Source organism: Podarcis bocagei (genome assembly GCF_964188305.1).
Source record: "Podarcis bocagei genome assembly, chromosome: 2".
In the NCBI taxonomy this organism is placed as follows: domain Eukaryota; kingdom Metazoa; phylum Chordata; class Lepidosauria; order Squamata; family Lacertidae; genus Podarcis; species Podarcis bocagei.
In genome coordinates this window covers 71,877,982-71,900,566 of record NC_138126.1, presented here as the reverse complement: position 1 = coordinate 71,900,566, position 22,585 = coordinate 71,877,982, and the positions used below count along the sequence as shown (strand labels likewise).

Genomic DNA, 22,585 nt, shown 5'->3' with positions numbered 1-22,585 from the left:
AGAATTATTTAGGTACAGGAAATGTTGTCCATGCGGAATTTATATAATATTAAGGTATACAGAATTCTTCTGAAACACGGGAATTCAGATTCTCCTTTTGTTAAAGCATTTAACAGTATCAACGAAAAAGTGATTATCTAACTCAATTATTCAGGCTGGAAAACTAAGCTTTCAGAGAAAGGGAGACCATTAGCCACAGCCAAAAGCAGCAATACAAATGTCAAAATAAAGACCACAAAAAGCCTCCACCTTCAACTTCACAATGGAATGCTTATTCTGAAATCAATCACAGCATAATTATTATAGAAAGTGGATAATTATGCAGTTTTGCAGGTTTTTATCATACCTTACTCACATCATTACTAAAAAAACTGCTACAGCAATGCGCTTCAAAAAGTAATGACCAGACTACAACTGGCATCAGGACTAGGTCTCAGGTTTGTATGCTCCCTTTTCTTGCTCAGATTCTCTGACTTGGTTCAAGACAACACTCCTGCTGTTACCATAGCTTTCCTGGCTTAAATATATGTGCAAGCCAAACTTGGCCCACAAGCCTCTATTGAGAAACAGTTTGAAGTGATTTTTAAACCTGAATTTGTCCGTTTTAATTTTTCTTTAGTCATTTGTGTTCAGAAAATTTTCTGAAAAAGGTTTGTGACATAGTTACTCTCTGGAGGAAGCAGGCCCCACCCCCTGCCCGGTTTAGCAGGCTAGACACTCAATACACACTTGCCACTGCAGCAACTGCTTGATTTTCTAAGGACACAAGGCTCATACAATGGCTCCAATACTGGAAAAGCAGCAAGGACTAGATATGAAACAGCAATATGGGTTGTAACAATACAGGAGGAAGATGTGGAAAAAGAGCAAGTATTATGGAAATGGTATAAAGCTGGAGAGGATTAGTCGTCTGGGATACTACATAGCAATCATATGATGAAATCCAGTAGGTTTGGTATTATTTTGACCTCATCTTAAATTTATGCATTATTTTTAATATTTTATTTCCTTAAAATAGAACAAAAAAACTTCTTTTTTACCATGAAGCCCCACTACATGCAAACTGAAACTTCACAAAATTCTATTTTCATTCAGATGGAGTTTCTACATCTTGCACTTGTGTTCACTCAGCCAATAAAATCCATGTTCATTATAATATTCTTTTTCTTCCAGAATATATAATGTCCATTTGCACTCAAATAGTTTAAAAAATATATAGAACATAATACAGACAGGAGGGAGGTCTAGGCACATGTCTACTCCTAACTTAAATCAATATAATATAGAATGGCTAAATGAACTGGGCCTGCTGAATTCTTCGGTACTGATTGAATCAAAAGCACAACAAAATGTGAAACATAAGCAGCTATATTAAAGTAGTCAGGAAGCAGCACATAATCTAGGGATGGTGTCCATACTAGGAACCTTCATACCTTGTTGATGCTGAAACGCTACATGACTCCAAGATGCTCTCCATCATTTCTTGGGGCTCCATCTCCTGCCTGTATTCTGGGTCCTCCATGTTTTCTTCTTCTTCTTCTGGCAGCTCTTCAGACTGTTCAAGCTTTATATCTTCTTCATCCAACAGATCATTTATCTTCAAAAACACACACCAAGTGAGACCATGATTTCTTAGAAAGACAGATTATTAAATTCCAAAAGTGTGAGAAGTGTGCTCTAAAAATAAAATTGCTTAAGCTTTTTTAGCAGGCATTTTGTGATTCAGATCTCAGCACCAACATAGAAAACAAAGCCAGCCACTAGATATATTTTCTAAACAAACATTTTCCACTATAGCCATATCACCTACTGTCAAAGCCCAGATATGAGGTAGTTTCCGTCAGCTAAGATATTCAATTTTAAAATATTGTACAGCTAGAGAAAAAGCACTAACTCTCCATTATGGGATTAAGGCCACTGGGACATGTAACCATGGATAGCCATGTTCTCAGGCAGTAGTCTTTCTACCTACCCCATTTTTAACTGGCAATGCCAGTGATTTAATGAAAAGTGGTTTCAGAGCCAAAACTACACTTGTACAGACAATCGAGCAGTGCTTTGCTTGGCTGGCTAAAGCAATCCTATATAAAAACTCACCCAAGATTTACTTGTTGCCACATCACTGTGGGAGACAAATTCAATTCCTCATTTATTACAAAATAACTCTAGTCCTTAGTTAAACTGAACCACCAAATAACTCCATTCTCCATTCAACTCCATTCTCCAGGGTGCATGGGCATGAATAAAGGGCAAGAAAAAACTGCAGATAGGTGGAGTTTACATTGATGAACATGCTGTAGAAGTTCTAAAAAGAGGCCCTAACATCAAAGCACAAGCGTGGTTTTAGCTCTGAATACCCCGTCTTTAGAATCTAGATCACTGCACTATTATTTTAACTTTCCCAAAGAAATAACTTTGTTTTCTCAAGTCTAAGCCATAATAAACATGATTACAATTCCTGAACAATACACAACAGAGGTAGTCAACATGGTGCCCTCCAGATTTTGTACTACTGCCTTAGGCATACCTAACCATCAGCTATGCTAGCTGGAGCTGATGGGAGTTGGGAGTCCAACAATATCTGAAGGGCACCAAAAATTTGCTTCACAGGATCAAGTGACTCTAGTGAATACAATACCTAGCAGAACACATACCCCCTCCCCAGAACTTTAATTTGGAGAAGATTAGAAATAGGACTCTTTACCAAGCAGCAGCCAACCAACAATTTCTTCCAAGTTCTCTACAAATGTCAGAGGATCTGGGGGAGGGGAAGGTTTTGGCTTCAACCTCATATAAACTGCTGACTGGTAAACAAAACCACTGTAAGCAGACTCTTACCTATAATCTATTATGAAGTTTCTCTAGGCTTTTTTAATAGCAAAGTCTTTTATTAAATTGAAGCTGTACACAATTCTTACCTGCTCGGTTACTGAACTTAAATCATTAGATGAAAAATCTTCCTCTTCATTTTCAAAGAGTTCATCATAATTCTCTAACAGTCCCGCCATTATTCTGCTAACAAGTTCTTGCTCCTTCAGATCCTCCACATCTGTGTAAATGCTGACAAGAAAGGCCAAAACTAAATATATGATTTCTGAATCTAATTCCTCAAAGGTTATTAATATGTTCCTACAAGGGACTTTGGGGTGGAGATCCTCAAGGACATAAAGGAACTGTCTGTGCACATACTGAAACTGTACACCCTTCATTGCTGGCCACTTAATTATTTAATTAATTTCGTATACTGCCCTCTACCCGCAGGTCTCAGGGTGGTTCACAAACTAAAGACACAATATAAAAACACAAAACACACAATAAAAATAAAAACAAAAATAAGCCCAACCCATAGGAAAGGCCAGGCGGAGTCTGCACTATTGGGCGCCGCTGCCTAAAGACACCCACATCCACCACCATGTTAGCCCTCCTCAAGGAAAATGCTGGGCAGGGAAGCTTTTTGGCAACACTGTCTGAAGGTTTAACAGCTCCTGTTTGACAAAGCCTTTAATACCTTTGACACACAGCTGCTGAACAATCCCTACCTTCCTCCCAACTTTGGAGCTGACACTGCTTAAATAATAGCTGCCCAACTCTTCAGCTTCAAAGTTGGAAGGCAGGCCACATGTCAAGCTCACCAGAAGGTGGCATCACAGTTGCTGTGACATACTGAGTAAATATGTTGAGCATCCAATGCAACATGAGGAACTACGAATAGAAGCACAAATGGTGGTAGGTCCAATAAGTGGAAGCAAACATCATAATCTTGGGATGGCAACCACAAATAAAATTAAGTTTTTGGGAATTTAATTTGATTTGATTGTACAGGAGAAAAATCAGCTTCTTATAGCTTTATATAATTATCCACTTCACAACACATGCAGGCAGGATTAATACTATAAATATTAAATGGACTAAAGATCAAGCAAACAGTTGTTAAATTAGGATAAACTATTTTATTTTAAATACTAGAATTCAGGAAGATATTGGAAACATCCAACTTTGGTTCAATCATTTTCAATGGTATTTTATGTTGCTACAGCAGCAAGGAATAAAAAAAAATACTGCATTCATGGAAGAGTGATAGGAGCTAAAGTTAGAACAAAAATGCATGTTTACTGCAAAGTCACATTCAAAGTAGCCAACATGTTCACATTATCTAACTTACTGAAAGATATCAGGACCAAAAACTGCAGCTAGAGAACTTGCAGACCAAATCTCTTCATGATGTGTTGCTACATTAGCTAAAAATCTACACAGAAACTTTAACAAACTGTAATTAAGAGGCGGAAGCTGCTGCAAGAGAAACCTCAACTTTCTTCCAAATTCATCTTCATTAAAATCTGTAAAATGTGACAGAAGTATTGTTAATAAATGCTGATATGACTTTCAACATTTAACAAGACAGATTTAACTTCAGTAGTACAAATGTGTAACCAATGTGATAAAAAGTTCCACTTGATTCCTTGGAAATGCTCAGGCTTTTGTTTTTTTAAAAGGTTCAAAACTTGAGCAGTATTCAGCACTTACAAGTTTCATATTAAGAGAACATTTCCCCTCGTTTTGTACTTTTTCCTTTCCCAATCGATTTGATATTTCAGTAAGCCCCTAGGCATTCCTGCACTGCTAGCCACCTATTCCTTGTGAAATTCCAGCATTATTCTTTGACACAGTTCACAGTAAGACAAACCTATGGCATAGTGCAAATGAGCAGGTTCTTGAACAGATCAATGAGGATTTTCTGCTTCTCAAGTCCAGCGCATGCTGTATGCCAAGCCATGGTTTGTCTTAACACTACATCCAACACCAAACTCAATCCAGATAAGCCGCAAACTGTAGTCAAGGTTTGCTCTATGGCTTACTGCTTGTGATTTATCGGGGCAGGGGGAGAATAAACCACAAACATGGGTTCAGGGATAACACTAAGACAAACCATGGCTTAGATCATAACAGCAGGACCAGAGGAGCAGCAAAGCAGTCACAAACTTCTCTCTGGGAGCCCAGATAGTTCATTTGTGCATTTGTGGTAAGTCATAGTTTAGATTAGCATTATGAATGAACTGTGTTTGCTGAACTTTAGTTCTGATGGAGTGTTCCAATAACCACTCTATGTCCTGGGCAAAATAGAATCTAGCATGACAAACCTGGATATCCAGTCTTTTTCTTAACGTCTTAAACCTTTCTTTAATTTTATCTAATAAATTTGGTGGATTTTTGTAAATGTCAAAGACCCAGTTTGAATGAACACAGAAGCTATGCACCAAGGGAGAGAGGGATGTACCAATCATACTCGCTGAACCTCTCCATCTTGCCTCCAGACCTGCCATGACATTTTTGTGTACTGAGTGAATTTAAAATCAACACACACAGAACCAAACTACATGGCTGTTAACCTACATAAAACCCATAAATCAACTACATGACTCAGAGTTATGGATGATGGATTATACGTCATGCTATAGCAAATATTCTGTTTGCACATTGATTAGCTAACTGGTAAGCCAGAGGCGGAACAAATGCATGCTGGTAATCTGGTTCTGCTCCCTGACCACATGTAGCTTCTAAGTTCATCCAAACCAGATCAAATTTCCCAATTATCTTCATATAAATGTGGGGTTTCATACAGAAGAAACCCACAGCCACCCTAAAGTTTTGATATGATTATTTCTTGAAGCTATTCAATCCTTAATAAAAGAATTCCAATACCTTGAGAAAGTTGTATCAAATGCATATGTAGAGTGCTAGGAATAACTGGTTCTGGAAGTGCTTGAAGAAAAAATCTAAGAAGACTAATAGCTGAAGGTACATCCGCTTCTTTAACCAGATCCACATCTTCTCCATTGTCGTATCTTTGCCGAAGCCACTCCACTGTTTCTGCATTTCCATTGACTTGAAAAAGTCCTTCTTGCTCTAGACCTCCTTAAGTTAGAATGAAAATACAAAATTCAGTACAAATGCTTATTTCAAAAGGTGCATATCTTACAGCATTAAGTGTGATCCTGTGTGAAAGAAAATATTTTTAAAAATAAAACTTACTGTAATGCTCCCCAGTCAATTACACTATTGATGTATGATATCTGATATAGCTATAACCCCATATTAATTGATTAATCACTTCCATAATATCATGAAGTTCCACAGACGGTGCAGAGAAAGGGGAATGCTCAGGAGAGCCTTTCAAGCCCTTTCCTAGCTCAACAGCTGCACAACTGTGGTGCTGCCAGTTGGGTCTTACTATCTGGTAGTTGATATCACCACTCACCCATTCATTCTTGCAGCCCAGATGGGAGGGGATCTGGGCTGTGCCAAAGCAATTACTTTTACAGGGGCTCTGAGCCAGGGCACCCTGCACTCCTTGATCTGACCTGTTCACAAGCTGATGGGGCAAGCAGAGCTAACTTTGAGCTGTGTTATCTTACTCTGGAGATCAGAGCAGCTTGCTCATTTCCCCGTCAGACACCCTCACCTTCCTAAGGCCCAGGAACTCTGAAACCAATGCACCTTGTATTTCACAGGCAGTTCCCTCAGAGTGTAAAGGCAGCTCATTCTCCCAAAGTCTCTCCCACAGATGGAAAAACATGCTTGTCTCTTAGGACTCTGATCCTAAACTTTCAGTAGCATAAATTCCATGAAAGCATAAACTTTCAGTAGCATAAATTCCATGAAAGCATAAACTTTCAGTAGCATAAATTCCACACATAGGGATTCTAGAATCCTGAAGGTGGCAAACATTGTTAGAAATAAAAGGCAGGAAGAACGTCAAAGCAGAATACAAAATAAATCAGAGCACTTTGGCTCTAAAACTGACTAATCCCAGCGTATTCACTACAACATAGTCATTCTGGTCTACTCACAAGTAAGGGGGATGGTCTGCTTCCTGGTAGTATGGGGGACCCAGTCTAGACCCTGATGGTAGGAGGGACACAAGCTGCAAGAGCAGCTCAGCTGTTAAAGACTCTATCCCTCCCTTTGGAGGGAATGACAGATAATTAGTCAAGTGGGTCATCTCTCCCAGGTAGATAAGCATCTGCATAGAACTGACAGGAAATATGTAACAGGATGGTTTAGAGAAACAAAGCGGGAAGACCAATGTCTGTCTTCACTCTGCTGACTGTACTTCAAGTCTTATTTACAGATGTGAGCAGCTTCCTATGGATTGGCCAGTTTTCAGATACCACTTGGGAAAACTAGATTAGCGTCTATAATTATATTTGCAGTGCTTTATTATTACCTCATTTCTTGTGTGACCTATGAATGGGGGGAAGGGCTGTAGCTCAGTGGTGCAGTACATGCGTCACATACAAAAGATACTTGGTTCAATCCCTGGCAGCTCTAGGAAGGGCTAGGAAATCTTCCCTACTGAAACCCTGGACAACCACTACCTGTCAGTGCAGGCAATATTGGGCTAGATCAGCAATTCCAAATTAGCTAAGTACTGCAGACTCCCTGTTTTTCAAAAGCCAAGCAATGCCCCCCCCCCACTTTTGGGTGGGTTACCTGGACTCCCTGGGGTCTGAGAAACACCAATTGGGATCCCCTGGGCTAGATGGACCAATCCAATATGAGGAAGCTTCATAGGTTTCTAGAGTCCCTCCAAACAAAAACTGATAAAAAGAGATGGCACCAGCCACCACCTCAAGATGCACTTTAATGTCAGTGAAAATGTGTTTTTAAATGGATCAAACAGGGCTGCAGAACAGGGTATGATACCATTCACTTTCATAAAGTATAATGATGGAAATCTAAGTTCATAAACTCAAAGCAAGTTTACAAATGAAAAATATTGATAGTTCCAGACTTTAAGTCTGTAGTTAAGGCACAGCATGATGATACATACCATGTTCCTCAATATAATCCACAACATGGCGGACTATGAATGGAACTTCACTGCCTGGCTGTCCTTCCTGCTGGAGTTCATCGAGTGGAATTCCAAATATTTTGTTAGTGAGAACAGAGTTGCAGTTACTCAAAGAAGGGGAGGAGCTCTTCCTCATATCTTTATGCAGCCCAATATCAAAGCTGTCTTTCTGTAAAATACAGTTGCCTTGCATTGAACTCCAACATTAAATACAGATTCACACATAAAAATACATCAGTTAATGAATAAACTTTAATCAGAAACTAGAACCTCAGCTATGAATCCCACACAAACTATCTTCCTTAAAAAAAAAAAAAGATTTACTCTAAACCCAGAATGTGATAAAACTGAAACAGAGTAACCACACAATGATTTTAGTTCCTGCAAAACAAAGATATATAAAACTGGCAACAATAGCTGCTAGATTTATTGCAAATAATAAGCAGATTTAATCACATGTAGTGAGCCTGCTAAAAGCCCCAAAATGCTGAAATACAATAGAAACTGACATTTTTTTTATTTAAAAAAGTGTCACTTCAATGGATCAACTTTTTGTCAACTTAATTATGTGCCAATTGTACTATACTGTATCCATTGGTTACTACCAGACTAGTTTACACCAGGCATTAGAAATGCATATTACAGTGGTGCCCCGCAAGACGAATGCCTCGCAAGATGGAAAACCCACTAGACGAAACGGTTTTCCGTTTTTGAGCTGCTTCGCAAGACGATTTTCCCTATGGGCTTGCTTTGCAAGACGAAAACGTCTTGCAAGTGTTCCGATTTTTTTTCACTCCCCCCCTTTTTCTAAGCCGCTAATAGCCTTTTAGCCGCTAATCTGCTAATCCTTTAATAGCCGCTAAGCCTTTAATAGCCGCTAAACCGCTAATCTGCTAATAGGGTTGCTTCGCAAGACGAGAAAACTGCTAGACGAAGAGACGCGCGGAACGGATTATTTTCGTCTTGCGAGGCACCACTGTACTCCTAAACAAGAGCAGCTGAAGAGATTGTGGAAAATTTGGCTTGGCCAAAATAAACCAAACTTTAAACTATGGTTCTAATAATTTCTTAAAAGAAAAAGAAAGTTGAGAAAACCTACCTCAGAGCACTTACACACCTACGTTTACAAAATATTTTCTACGCCAGCTACCCTTACTGACCAAGCATTCTTTTGTCATTTATGGCTGCTTGAGGTTATGGCAGAAGATCAGCCTGTAGTTCCTCATTGAAGAAGAGCAGAACTCGATCAGTACCTCAGCTGTTAATCTGGAAAACAAAAAGAAGCATTTAAGTACTCTAAATTTTGTGATTATTTAAAGAGCAAGGTATAGAGGCTGGGGCAGGGGGAGAAGAAGAGTCCATGGCGGAGCTACCGCCATTTCCCATGGCCTGTGTCGCTCGATGCAACAAGGGCAAAAGGTGGAGAGCAGATGTCTCATTCCGTAATTTCTTTCTCCCCTCCCACTGACCACAAATTTAATTATTTCACTCCATCATGAATCACCTCCTGAGATATAATTTGAAGCAATTTAAAAATAAAAATACCAACAAAAACAATTATAACAATTTCATACATAAAACAATTGAGAGACTTAACTACACCACCTTCAGGACTGGGATATTTTTAGGGTGTATCAGAGGAACAAGGGAGGTTCTGTGGATCCGCAGTCTGTGTCTGACAGGTCCAGTCTCCCCACCCCTGACAGAGCACAAGTGCTTTCCACCAAACAGGGATCACACAACAAGCCTTCCTCACTGCTGACAGAGTAACAATTCAGCTGCATCCAATGGCCCCAATGCACCCTCCTAGAGAGCATACAGGTTGATTCAATATTTTATTTTTAAATGTCTTGGAACAAAGTTTAAAAAATGTGAATACTAGATCATATTATGTATATGACTATCAGAAATTAGGTGATTTAATAGTCTGATCAAATCTCCAGACTGATCTGCAAGCACAATTCTCACAAAATTTCCATTCAGTCCACCCCAATTTCACTCCAAGGTAAATAATGTAGACATGCTGCTGCTGTGGCATTGTAACAAATGCATAAGTTCTTGTACTCATGCAGACAATGACCTGTTTCAAATGCAGTGCTAAACCATGGTTTAGTGATGGACAAGCTTGCACAAGTCTGAGGCTCACATACTGTCCTGTCCTTTGTGCATGCAAGGAGGAAACTGAAAGTCTGTTTTAGAACTAACTCCAGTTCTAGTATTTCAAGTTCATGCAACTGTAGTTTGTTCTTAATACATTTAGTTAACAAATTGGGACATCAAATCCATAAATAACCGATCTAAGATATGGAAACTGTCCTCATGAAGATGGTTAAAAATAATCTTTAAAAATGATGTCTTAAATTTTGTTTAAATTTCAACTATAGGAAGTACACAACTATTGTAAAACAAAATATACATTTTAAATGCTATAATTATTTAAAACCCTACATGTTAAACCCTTAAGTTATTTTAAACTCCAACTTAATCTACATTAAAAGCAGCTAAGATTTTCAGAAATTACACAAGATAAAATCAAATTACAGAAGATAAAATCAGAAATGCATCCATAAATTATTTTTTAAAATTATTTTTAAAAATTGGAGGCAGCATAAAAACCTGTTAATATTAATCTTGCTCAAATAAAACAGTCTTGGCAAGATGGTGCAAAGTCAAAGGAAGAAGCCACACAAACCACCCATGCAAGTTCACTCCACAACTGGGCCACAGAAAAACCACAGACATCAATATACATACATCCATAAACACCATGCAGTTTAGGGCTTCATAGATAATAACCAGAACCTCAAATTGTGCTTCGAAATATTCTAAAGCAGACACCATATACTCACACTTATGTATTCCCATAAGCAACCTAGCTGGAGTATTCAGGACCACCTGAGGCTTACAGAGATTCTTCAATAGCAGCCCTATGTAGAGAGTGCTACAGAAATAAAATTTCAATGTAGCTGAGCTGTGCGTCATCAAGACAAATGGGGAAGGGCCATAGTTCAGTGGAAGAGCATCTTCATTGCACGTAGAAGGTGCCAAGATCAATCTCTGGCATTTCCAGTTAAGGCTGGGAATGTCCCGTTTTAAACCATGGTGAACCTTTGCCAGTTGGTGTAAACAACACTGAGCAAGACGGACCAATATTCCTATGATCTGACTAGAAATGAGTCAAATGGAAAGCTACTTTAATGTCACCTTTTTCATGGGGATTTACACTTAAATGACACTGGTCATGAGACCTACTTAATAGCCTACAGATAATGTAGTTACAAAGTTTTAAGTACAATGTTTGTTACTAACAATTATCTTTAATCTGATAGTAACATTTACAAGCATGAAACCATTTCTTAGATTATCAAGGTTCCTATAATTACTAGACTTTGTATGTCTTACATTAAATAATGTAGTTATCATATATACAAAATCCTTTTTAAAAAGCCACTTACTGAGTTTCTTCTTTGAGTCCAGCATAAGCCAAAAATGGAATCCAAAGTGGAACTATATATCCTTCTTGTAATGGAAGGACCTGCTAGGAGCTCAGGGCAATGACTACCCACCCTGAGGTGGATTGAGGTTACTTAAGAGATAATGATTTGCCCAAGGCCACTCAGGGTTGAAAACACATCAAAGAGCAAAACTGTGCCCATTGCACCACAATGGTTCCTGCTAAAGTTATGTAAGGAAAAAAATAAATGAGCTGTAATCTTGGAAACAGTTGTGGAATGGAGAACATGTTCTCTGATACAGACAGCAAGATCTCTAGTACTTGTGAGGAGGCAGTTCCCACCTGCTCCAGCTGTCCATGATGGAACTCACTTAACTTGTTCTAATATTTGTTAATTATCCCTACTGACTCATACAGAACAAGGTAAATAGACTGCAATCCTATACCATACTGAACTCAATAAGACTCACTTCTGAATAGACAAGTTAGGATTGTACCATAAATTACCCCCAGTATCAGGGGGATTTAATCTCCATCAGCATTTTGGTAAATCGAACAGGAGTATAAAAAACTACTATTGCTGTGATATGAATTCCAACTCAAATCCCATCCCTCAAAGAACATTTTCACATAGTTCTATAACTATGCTCTAAATAATTCTGTATAGTAAAAAATATAATACAGACCATATGATGGGTTGGATCCAGACCTGTGGTTCTGCAAACACAAGGATTCTCCCATTTGCAAAAGCAAGGCAGATCGATCAGAGGTTTCTGCTCCACAAACTGGATGCTCTTACAGGCAGAAGGCAATTTTCACCTAATCCCCCTCTCACTTGCAGACCACCTGTCATGCTGTTCCAAAGGGACTTCTAACTCACCAGAGGAGATATTCAGGGGCACAGCATCTGGAGAAATTGGCAATAATTGTTTCTCTCATTCCCACCTCATTTCCAGTCACTGAAGTCCTCTCCATGGACACACCCCTATCTACTGCGAGTTGAGGTTAGATCCACGTTAACAATCAGATTCAATATATAATTCAAATCTGTTAACAATCAGATTTGGTATAATGCAGGACAAAGGATCTCTATAAACTAACAATTTCATCAGTATTTTTATCAGACATGTTATTGGCCCTCAGAGGGGTATACATGCAGTTTTAGAGATGCTAAAACTTTTGTAAGATGTTTGAATAGTGCAACAGACTGTTCTTCATGTGGCCTCTTAGGAGTAAAAGGACTGGGCTATGCAAATAGCAACTGGCTCATTTTCAAGTGGCACTAGCTGAATTATCTCGAACCAAATAGCTACACTGAAATCCTCAAAACAGATGGGGGGTACACACACGTAGAACATGCTTCTTGTCACAGGTATCAGACCTTCAAGTAGAATGAGTGTGTATGCTGTAAGCGCAGCTTAACAAAGTACCATCTGTCACAAGGGGCAAAACAAAGTATTGTAAAATCAGTTCACTCAAAAGCTGAAAATCACACATTAATCAGCTATGCTATTCCTCCTCTAACCCTACTTCTGTCACCTACATCAAGCCTTCTACTATTTACCAAACTCACATTTTGGTCTGGTGGGTAGCTGGCCATTAAGTGAACATGTCAAGACACAACAAGGGAAATACCGTAGTCTAATGGTAGAGGCATCTGCTTTGTGTACAGAAAATCCAAGCCTCAGCATCTCCAGGTAGGGCTGGAGAAGACCCCTGTCTGAAGCACTGGAGAGCTACTTACAGTGACTTACAGTGTAAACCATGCGTTTACACCAAAACCAAAACTGGGCTTTACAAGCAGATCAGATCCTTAATTTTGCCACACATACCCCCATGGTCCAACCTTGACAGGTGAGCAAGAACACCCACCAATTACATGATGTCATAATTACGGCTAGTGACTGACACCTGTCAAAGTTCAAAAGAGCCCACTATATTTAATCAGCTGATCAGCAATTAAAACAACTTTCTTTGAAGACATGCTTTCAGTGCCAATCATCTGACTGGGACTGGGAATGCACCTTTAGAGAAGTTTGCTGTAACTTCTGATCAGCTAACTGGTGGATACAAAGAGCTCATTTGATGCTTCTGCAGAGGGCAGAATGCTCATATAAACAGAACATTTCCCCCTCTGCAGAGAAAGTGGTTTGGATTCAAAGTGCTTCCTCCAACTCTCTTGGCAGTTACAGTTGATCTTAGCTGATTGGCAGTTGTACAGGGCTCTCCCCAAACCACAACAATCACCTTATCATGTGCTTGCAGAGAGTCCTGCACTTTGCTTAGAAGCCCTGACAATCAACTAATTTTATCTGTCCTATACCTGGTGTCATATATGAAGTCAGGTGCAGGGCAAGTGGGCAATAAATAGTAGAACAGTGTCACAAATTGTAGGGCACAGGAATTTGTAAGGTCCTACTTAAATTGCCATGTGTAGGTCAAGTGGGCATAGCTTGACCAAAACTGCCTGGCATGCCAAGTGGGGAGTGGTCTCCCAACCCCTTGTATAGTCAATACTGAACTATATGGGCTGACCTGGTATAACGCAGCTTTCTATGTTCCTTTGTAGAGTTCCCTCCCTTCTTCCTTAATTGGCTGGGGCTTCAAATCACGTATAGGAAAAGGGACAAGGCATAACTATTGAGCCTTCACAAAGAATATATTGAGCTATCTACCAACTAAGTAATGTGGATATTCTTTTTCCCACTGCATGAAAAATATTGCTCTGCTCCTGATCACTGTTGCAGGAAAGTTCTGGTGCACAGTCACCAAAACAAACATGGAATTTAGGGCTCCTGCAAGCACATAGTAGGAAAAACAGAAATCCATAATTTTTGTAGTCCATTCAACGTAGTACAAGCAGACTTCCACTCACACAACAGAACTTCCATTTCCTCGTTCTCCCCATATGCCACCAAAATCTGCTCTGGAGAGCGCCCAATCCTTTGAAGTCTATCTTGAGAGCACACAAAGGGAGCTAGTGGGCACAGGCTAGGAAGAGAAAGTTACACTGCACAAACTTAAGTTTATTACACAAGTTGAACTGCAGCTTTGGATACAGCCCATCATAGCTTGAATGGAATCATGGACAAACAAAAGTTATTTCAGTTATTTATATTCTACCTTTCAGGATACAATCCTTCCGAGGCAACTTACAAGAATCATTAATCTACTTTTTAAATTTATCTTTCCCCAAACGCAATATTTGGGTCATTAGGGGCAAATCAAGAGCAAGTAATTCCATCTAGAAACAAAACCTAACATTATCATACTACATTGTACCTCAATCATAACAGCTAATAGGCGATAGGTGTGACAGTTAATTGTATGCACAAACACAGTTGCAGGAGTCACGAAGTTAATAAAACGTGCATAATGTTTCAACATAAAGCCAGTAAACTTAGGCAACATTATATCCTGAAAACAGAACAGTTTAACATTTAACAATTATTAAAGAGTGCTAGCTTTTAGAGGGATCTTTCATTGTTCCACCATTACAAAAAAAAACAAAAGTTAATTCAAGTCGCTCATTCTCATTAGCTCCATAATCACAATTCAACAAATAAAACTTTGCCATCACATGTCATGAATGCACATTCCATCATGATTTCGAGTGGGGGGTGTATTCAAAAAATCTGTATACTTATTCTAATTAGGAAAATTTACAGCACTCTTCTGTGCAAGTTTACTTGGAAGAGATCACACTGTGTTCAATGAGATGTGCTCTTTAGCAAGTGCATTTAAGAGCAGCCAAACTACTGGAAGTCAATTCAGATATATGTCAATGAAAATGCCAGTACAAGATTCAAAGAAGCCAGCAATTAAGCAAACTGATAATCATTGTGGCCAGCAAACATGTTTCCTACTTACATTTAGAAGATCTACCTACACGAGGAAGATACTATACAAAGCTGGGAAAAGACAGTGAAAACCTAGAAACAATAATCTGCAGCTTCAATATTTAATCTGCCTTACTTATATCGTCATTTTATTAATTATCCAGAGTCCAATATAGTTTTAAAAATGTGGACTGTGTAGTATTTATATTTGAAAGGCTAAAGAGTATGTCAAAAGGAATAGATTATAGGATCATAACCGAAGTATTTCAACTCTCATTCCTTCCAAAGCCTTATTTCTAAATATACATACATTAGTAATTCCTCAATGTTTAATCATGTTTTCAAAATAATAGCCAAGGTATTTCTTATATTAAAGAGCTCCCCCTACAGGCAACATGTCCCATATATGGAACCTTGCAGCATCAGCCTATGACTGCATCACATCTGTAGAAGAACTTTGTAACAGAAAGGTAAGGTTGCAATGCTTTGTCATTCTTTGTAAGCCTGTTGCACTTCCAGAAAAGTGTAAAAGCACTTGTTCAGAATTCAAGTCACACACATTCATTGAAAGGAGTAATCAACCGATTACTGAAGAAACTGCTAAAGTCGAGTAAACTGTTAAAAAAGAAATATATTAAAAGCCTAATTTCCCACTCAAATTTACATTATACCAAAAAGCAGCATTAACAGAACAGTATTTTGCAAAATAAGTAAGGAGTGCTTGATGGAAAAAAATAAGGGCTTTTCAGTGAAATACAACATATAAATAAATAGGAGCACAACGTAACCTAAATTGGGCAAACGCGTTTGTAAGGTCCTACTTAAATTTGTAATTACATAATTGCTGAACATATTAACATTGAAGTATTCCAGATGGTTTTATTTCATAGAATGTACATTTTGGGATCTTGATTTCTGACAAGACCAAAGACTTATGCACTAGCTAATGAACAAGCAAGCAATAAATGAGTTAATTTTGCTTTCAAACAAGCTTATTTAACAACATATCAATGAATAGGGATAATCCCAAAGTTTATCAACTTTATTACAAAAAACTCAACAACATGTACTACAGTTGGGAACTATGATTCTGTTCTGCCCAGGGTTCACTGAACTAGTACCCAGAATGCCACCGAATATATCACAAAGAGGCATACATGAGTATGGAACTAGATTCACTCACTGTGAGACCTCCCCCACCCGGAACAGCCCCTAAACCTGTTCTAGGGGTTCCTCCAATCCTCCAAAGCAGATTTAGGGAATGCAGGGGACACGCACGGGGTGAGGGCTGGGGTCTTACTGTGAGAGCAAACCTAGTTCCCCACGCCCAGCAACTTAGTTGAATCCTACAAAGTAGAACTTATTTCTAGGGAGCACAGAAATTCAGCTGGAAAGGAGGGAAACTGTTCAGAGTCCTGGTATATATGTAAAAAAAAATTGAATGACAAAAAATTGTTAAAAGCTTTAGTTTTTCGTACTTCCCATAATAACAGAACAAGATTTTCTACCACAATTTTCTACCTTGTAACTTAGAAGGTACGCTTCCCTGTAGAAGTGGAAGAGAACCCTAGAGAGCCAGTTACAGTGTACACCAGGGGTTGTCAACCTGGTCCCTACCACCCACTAGTGGGCATTTCAGGATTCTAGGTGGGCGATTGGGGGTTCTATGGCACAAGCTGAATCCTCCTTCCATCAAGCACTGGTGGGCGGTAAAGAAATTTTATCATCAAGAAAGATGCATTAGTGGGCAGTAGGTATAAAAAGGTTGGCTACCCCTGGTGTACACCAACCATACTGAGCTAGATGGAGCAGTGGTCTAAGTATAAGGCTGCTTCCTATATTCCCTATGTAGAATTGCTCGTGAATGACAGTAGCTAAGGTTATTTGTCAGACTCAACCTCTAGTGGAGTTACAAGTTAAATTATTATTAGGCTCCACCACTCATAAATATATCTCTTCTTGCACCAGATGCCCATGATTCTGCTTCCCTTCTGCTTCCCAACAAAAACATTAGAAGCTTCCTATCCAGCTTCAAGATCATTACAGACTTCACTGTACAAGCATGGCAGGGAAAAGCAGCCCCCAAATTGGCTGCATTTTCTCATTATGAACTGTGCATTTCTCTTATTCTCTACCCAAAGGGTGATGCTGAAAGTATTCAGATGTGTGTCATAATACCTCAGAATCACTTCATCAAATTACTGCAGAGCTGTAGCAATAAATACGAAGCTTTAAATTCACATCATATGCATTACCATCATATCACTTCAGTAGTGTGCTATATAATACATATCCACTGTGATTTCTTATCAATGAACATATACATAAATTAGGAATTCTCCAGGATATACAGACAGACATTTCCTCCTCCTAATTACTAGTACTTATCACTATATGATAAGGATTTGCAGTCTTGGGAACTCAAATGAAAGAGTGAACTAACCAAAAACAGAAAGAAAGTTAGGAAGAAAGAGGAACAGGACCAAGCCGTTATAAAACCAACATGCATGTAAAAAATTAATAATGGTAGAGTCTCCAAAGAAATGAGAGGCCAAATGAAATTTCAAGCAACCCAAATGCAACAATGTCACAAAAACCAGAATAGAGGAGATCATAACTGAAAACGATCCCTTCTGAAAATGAAGATGACAAAGAATACATTCATGCTACATTACTTAAGATCAGAAAAGGAAGCAGATGAATGTCTTGGATTTCATTTGCTAGTTAAAAGAAAGAAAATAAAGAGACAGTATTGATGGACAGTTGAAGAATAGTGTGGATAACCCGGTGGAAAAGAGGACTGCACCTTCAATAGTTGTGTAGAAGAGGAAAGTTCAGCCAGTGTAGCTCATATGCAAACTATGCCGGTTGAAATTCCCTCTCCTACACAACTATTCAAGGTACAAGAGGGCTTATCTACTCTTCCACCTGGGCAGCCTAGCACAATTGCTATGAACTACTAGAACAAGCAAAAAATTAAGTACCGGTAATTCAAAGGGAAAATAGACGTTATTACAAAGCTGAAATTCCTAACCAGACTTGCATCATCTCTGGTTTAATATGGTTTGAGAAAACAGCACATTAAGTACACTGGAATGTCACTAATGTGTAAAATAATATTATGAAAGTCTAACATTTATATTTCATAGAATTATTAAGTCTTTAGGCCATCATTATAGAATCATAAACTGTAAATAGGAAGTGGTGCAGAGGGTCATCTAGTCCAACCCCCTGCAATGCAGGAATCCTGCCCACAGCCATCCCTGGGTGGTAGTTCTCAAATTTCAGCAGCGCCCTGTGCAACACCAAAATTTCCCCCTTCCTTTCTACGTAGTATTTGTGGAACCCCCTGCAACACCCCCGAGGCTCTGTGCCTAGTGCAACCGAATCAGTCACACTCCCCTAATCTGCCTCTGATGGATGGACTCACACCACCAACCAACCTTCAAGTTTGAAGAACTTCAAATAACCTTTTATTGGTAGAAAAACACATGCTATGTTCTTTGTTTACCTTAAGCAATTGCTACCCCGCCATCTCTCATCAATCTCTCTCTTTAAACAACTATGCATGCAGGTTTTACGCATTTTTGTCAATTGCAGGCATTAAATCTATGCCTGCCTTGAAATATCATATGAAAAAAGCACAAACTATCTTTCAATACCAACCTTGTATGACTCATGCCTACATTAGCTACAGCAAGCTTTTATAGCACAATCCTACAAATGTCTATTCAGCAGTAATTTCAATGTGGCTTACTCCAAGGTTAAAAGGTATAGGAATGCAACCATCATTGTTCTACCAGTGTATGATGGTCATAGAAGATATTACAGTGGACGCTCGGGTTGCGAACGTGATCCATGCGGGAAGCACGTTCGAAACCCGCAGCGTTCGCAACCCACAGCGGCACGTCTGTGCACGTGCGGGTTGCAATTCGACGCTTCTGCACATGCGCCAAAACCCAGAAGTAACCCGTTCCAGTACTTCCAGGTTTGGCATGGTACACAACCCAAAATCATGCAACCCGAAGCATCTGTAACCCGAGGTATGACTGTACTTTAGATACGACAGGACTTCAAAGTATATTTCAATATTAAGTATAGACAATGCGGTTGGTGCTGTGGTCTAAACCAATGAGCCATTTGGGCTTGCCAATTGGAAGGTCAGCAGTTCAAATCTGCATGACAGGGTGAGCTCCCGTTGCTCTGTTCCAGCTTCTGCCAACCTAGCAGTTTGAAAGCACACCAGTGCAAGTAGATAAATACTGCTGCGGCTGGAAGGTAGTGTTTCTATGCACTCCGGCTTCCGTCACGGTGTTCCATTGTGCCAGAAGCGGGTTTTTTTCATGCTGGCCATATGACCTGGAAAGCTGACTGTGGGCAAAGGCCAGGTCCCTCAGTCTCAAGCGAGATGAGCGCCACACTCCATAATTGCCTTTGACTGGACTTAAGCATCCAGGGATTCTTTACCTTTACGATAGATAACTGGATATCAAACATATATGTATCAAATGATACTGTATTGCACTATGTGTGATAAAGCTTACTAGCTTATTAAGGTTTATCATTACTGTTGAATTTATTCAGGGTTTTGCAAAATACGGTACTGAGATGAATTCTCACCATTATGCAGGTTTAAATCAAAGTGCATATGAAATAAACAAGATGGAAACTTTTCTGCTTTTCAATAATGTTTTGCTGAAGACGCCCAGTCTGAAGCACATGCTTCAAATTAGAGGCCATTAACACAAGCATCCATGTAACAGCAAGCCATGGGTAATGTAGAGAAAATATTAAATCTTTTGGCCTTTACAGCCTTTCTTGCACCTCAAATTACAATTTCATGCTGTTATTGTTCCCAGTAGCTTCTATAAAATTCTGATTTCATTTTTAAATAAGGGGCTATAATCAACAAAGTCACTGCACAAAGGGAATAAATTTTGTTCATGCAACTGAACTTTCCCATGTGCCCCACCACCACCTGTAAGCCCACCCTGGGAGCTCCCCCATCTCACTTGAGCATATTTGTGGGTCGGGGTACAGAAGCATGTGGGTAAAGGAGAAAGAAAGTTACTGGATTCAACCCTAGATTATTTTTAATGAAACAATATTGAAACACCACTTTTTATAAACAAAAATTATTATTCACCCCACCCAGAAACAAGTATTTTCTCATTAACTATTAGTATTAATAAAATACTGTGATGTGGTGGTTAGAGTTTAGCTTAAATGAGGAGAACCATGTAAGACACCTTGAGCTCCCTGCAGGAAAGGTGGGATATAAATGCAAAAAATAAAAATGTCAATCTCAGAATCAATTTCCCATGCATTTCTGGGTAGAATTTTGGGCACAAAATTATAGCAGACACAACTGCTGCAGGTTTGTGGTTTTATGCTGGTGGTTTATGTAGGAAACATTTCAAGTGCAGATTCATTCACTCATACATCTTTAAATATGCATCTGGGAACATGCTTGATGTAACTACATGACAAAGTCAGACCAAATGCAGGGGTTCCAGAGAATCTACCACAGTTGATGTCAGCATCCTTTTTTTCTTCGTCTATTTTTAGGTCTAGAACTGATAAAACAAAAGTTGGGTGAGGTGACTGCAGCAGCTGCTGCCACCACCATCTTCTACACTACCCCCAAATGCCCTACCTTACTGATCTTCAACAGGTGGGTCGGGACCCACTACCAGGTCATAGCTTCTCTAAGGTGAGTCACAGCAGCAGCAGCACTATACAAATATATGGTTAAATAAATTAAGAAATGGGTTCCCACATGCGTGTTTGGGTTTAATTATTGTTAGCTTTATTAAATGTATTACCCATCATTCGACAGCAGGTCCCAGGCTGGGTTAGAACAATTTAAATTTAAAATGTGTCCCATCTAAAAAACTTGAATACAACCACCCTATCCCTAAAGTACACTACATCAGGGTTCAGATGCATTTTGTGGAAATGAAGGTAGTGGCAACTGCTTCAGCCAAGTTGCCTAGCACTTCTTTACTCAAAGGTGGACTAAGGGCCTATCAAGGGAGACAGAGCTGCATTGCACCCGTTCCCACTACTGACCACCCATCCATCTCTCTGATGCAAGCTTGCTACAGGTGTCCAAACTTTACACATTTTCTGCTTCAAACACCCAGCAGTCTATTTTAACTGGGGGATGAAGCATAAACTGAAAACTCCAAATATGCTTTCCTTGGCGGTAGAGAAAAGCACAAACAGGTGGAATATTTACACCAGAGATATCAGATGGACATATTTTGCCCACAGAAGGGATTAAAGTACTTTTAAGCTTCCCAACCTAAGGTAACAACAATTTGTCTGCCAAAGAAATAATTCTGCATCGGGATGCATCCTAGGGGGTAAAGTTTAAGTACTGTGCTAGCCAGCCTGCTGAGACTTACTATCCTTTCATTCAACCTGTCAATGCACTGTCAAACATACCCAATAGTTCTTTGCAGATAAAAAGGTAAGTAAAGGTGGAAAAACTAATATACCCTTATTGGTCTCATTAGGAAACTCCAGATATGCCCTTGTGAAGTTTGAGGTTCCATGAGAGCTTAACTAAGTTATCTTTGGATTTGTGCATTGGGAAGTTTTCCAGTAGGTCAGATTGACAAGTGACTCAGGGGCTGGGACACCTTCAACTTGTAGCACATTTCTTCCACTGAATCACACAGGGCTATTTTGTTCTAGTGAACCTTTCTGTGCTGCACCTGCTCTCTGTTTATGACACCTGATCTGAATCACACAGCTTCATCTACACAGCCTGATAAGCAGGGGCTTGACGAAATGGAAGCTTTGATCCTTTGAATCCTAGCAGTTTACTTCCAGGAGGGAAGTAGGCTCTGTCCTATTTCTGGGGTTGGAGATCTCGGAGAACACATTCAAACGATGCTTAGGATTAGGAACATCACATTCCAAAAGCTGGTGGCTAATTTATTCACGTTACTGACGTCTCCAAATTGCTTTCTGTACCCATTGAGTGTGCAGAGACACACCGTTACCCGAGTCCACTGTAACCAAATAGCCAATCGCCCTTTTTTAAAGAGATGCACCGCCACCCATACGTGCAGTTAGGCTTTGACCAAGTTATCACGATTTCATTGCGGGAGGTGTGTGTGAAGAATCATCACTCCCGCTTCCTCAACAGTCTAACCCTCAAGGACGATCGCATCACCCCCTCCAAAAAATGGGGGGGGGGCATAACCCCCAACTCCTGCTCTTCTGACCCCGAACCATTTCCTGCCCTCGCCAAAGCCGGTCACGTTCTGACCTACAAGACAACCTACCTGCAGATTTACACCCCCCAAAAAAAACCCCATCGCCTTTTTTCCAGCATCTAGGTCTCCCACCCCTTCCAATCCATACGAGACCTCCTCCTTCGCCTGCAGTCCTCCTCCACCCCCAGAAACAAATGCAGTTCCCATCCCC

At 39.6% G+C, this 22,585-nt stretch overlaps 1 protein-coding gene across 7 annotated transcripts in view; it reads right to left on the bottom strand.

Annotated features, from left to right (window-relative positions):
• Window positions 1-22,585, bottom strand: part of FAM13B (family with sequence similarity 13 member B) — a 56,985-nt gene that overhangs the window by 34,030 nt on the left and 370 nt on the right. For 3 of the 7 annotated variants that reach the window (XM_081185497.1, XM_081185494.1, XM_081185500.1), the window contains exons 2-7: window positions 9,013-9,118; window positions 7,832-8,021; window positions 5,701-5,913; window positions 4,163-4,337; window positions 2,919-3,060; window positions 1,434-1,597 (exon numbers count right to left, since the gene is read on the bottom strand). In XM_081185497.1, the coding sequence (XP_081041623.1) occupies window positions 1,434-1,597; window positions 2,919-3,060; window positions 4,163-4,337; window positions 5,701-5,913; window positions 7,832-8,021; window positions 9,013-9,030 (902 nt within the window). In that variant the 5' untranslated portion in view covers window positions 9,031-9,118. Of the gene's footprint in view, window positions 1-1,433; window positions 1,598-2,918; window positions 3,061-4,162; window positions 4,338-5,700; window positions 5,914-7,831; window positions 8,022-8,951; window positions 9,119-10,701; window positions 10,720-20,801; window positions 20,881-22,585 lie in introns of those variants that run through there. The other 4 variants (XM_081185495.1, XM_081185499.1, XM_081185496.1 and 1 more) reach the window with 4 other exon arrangements.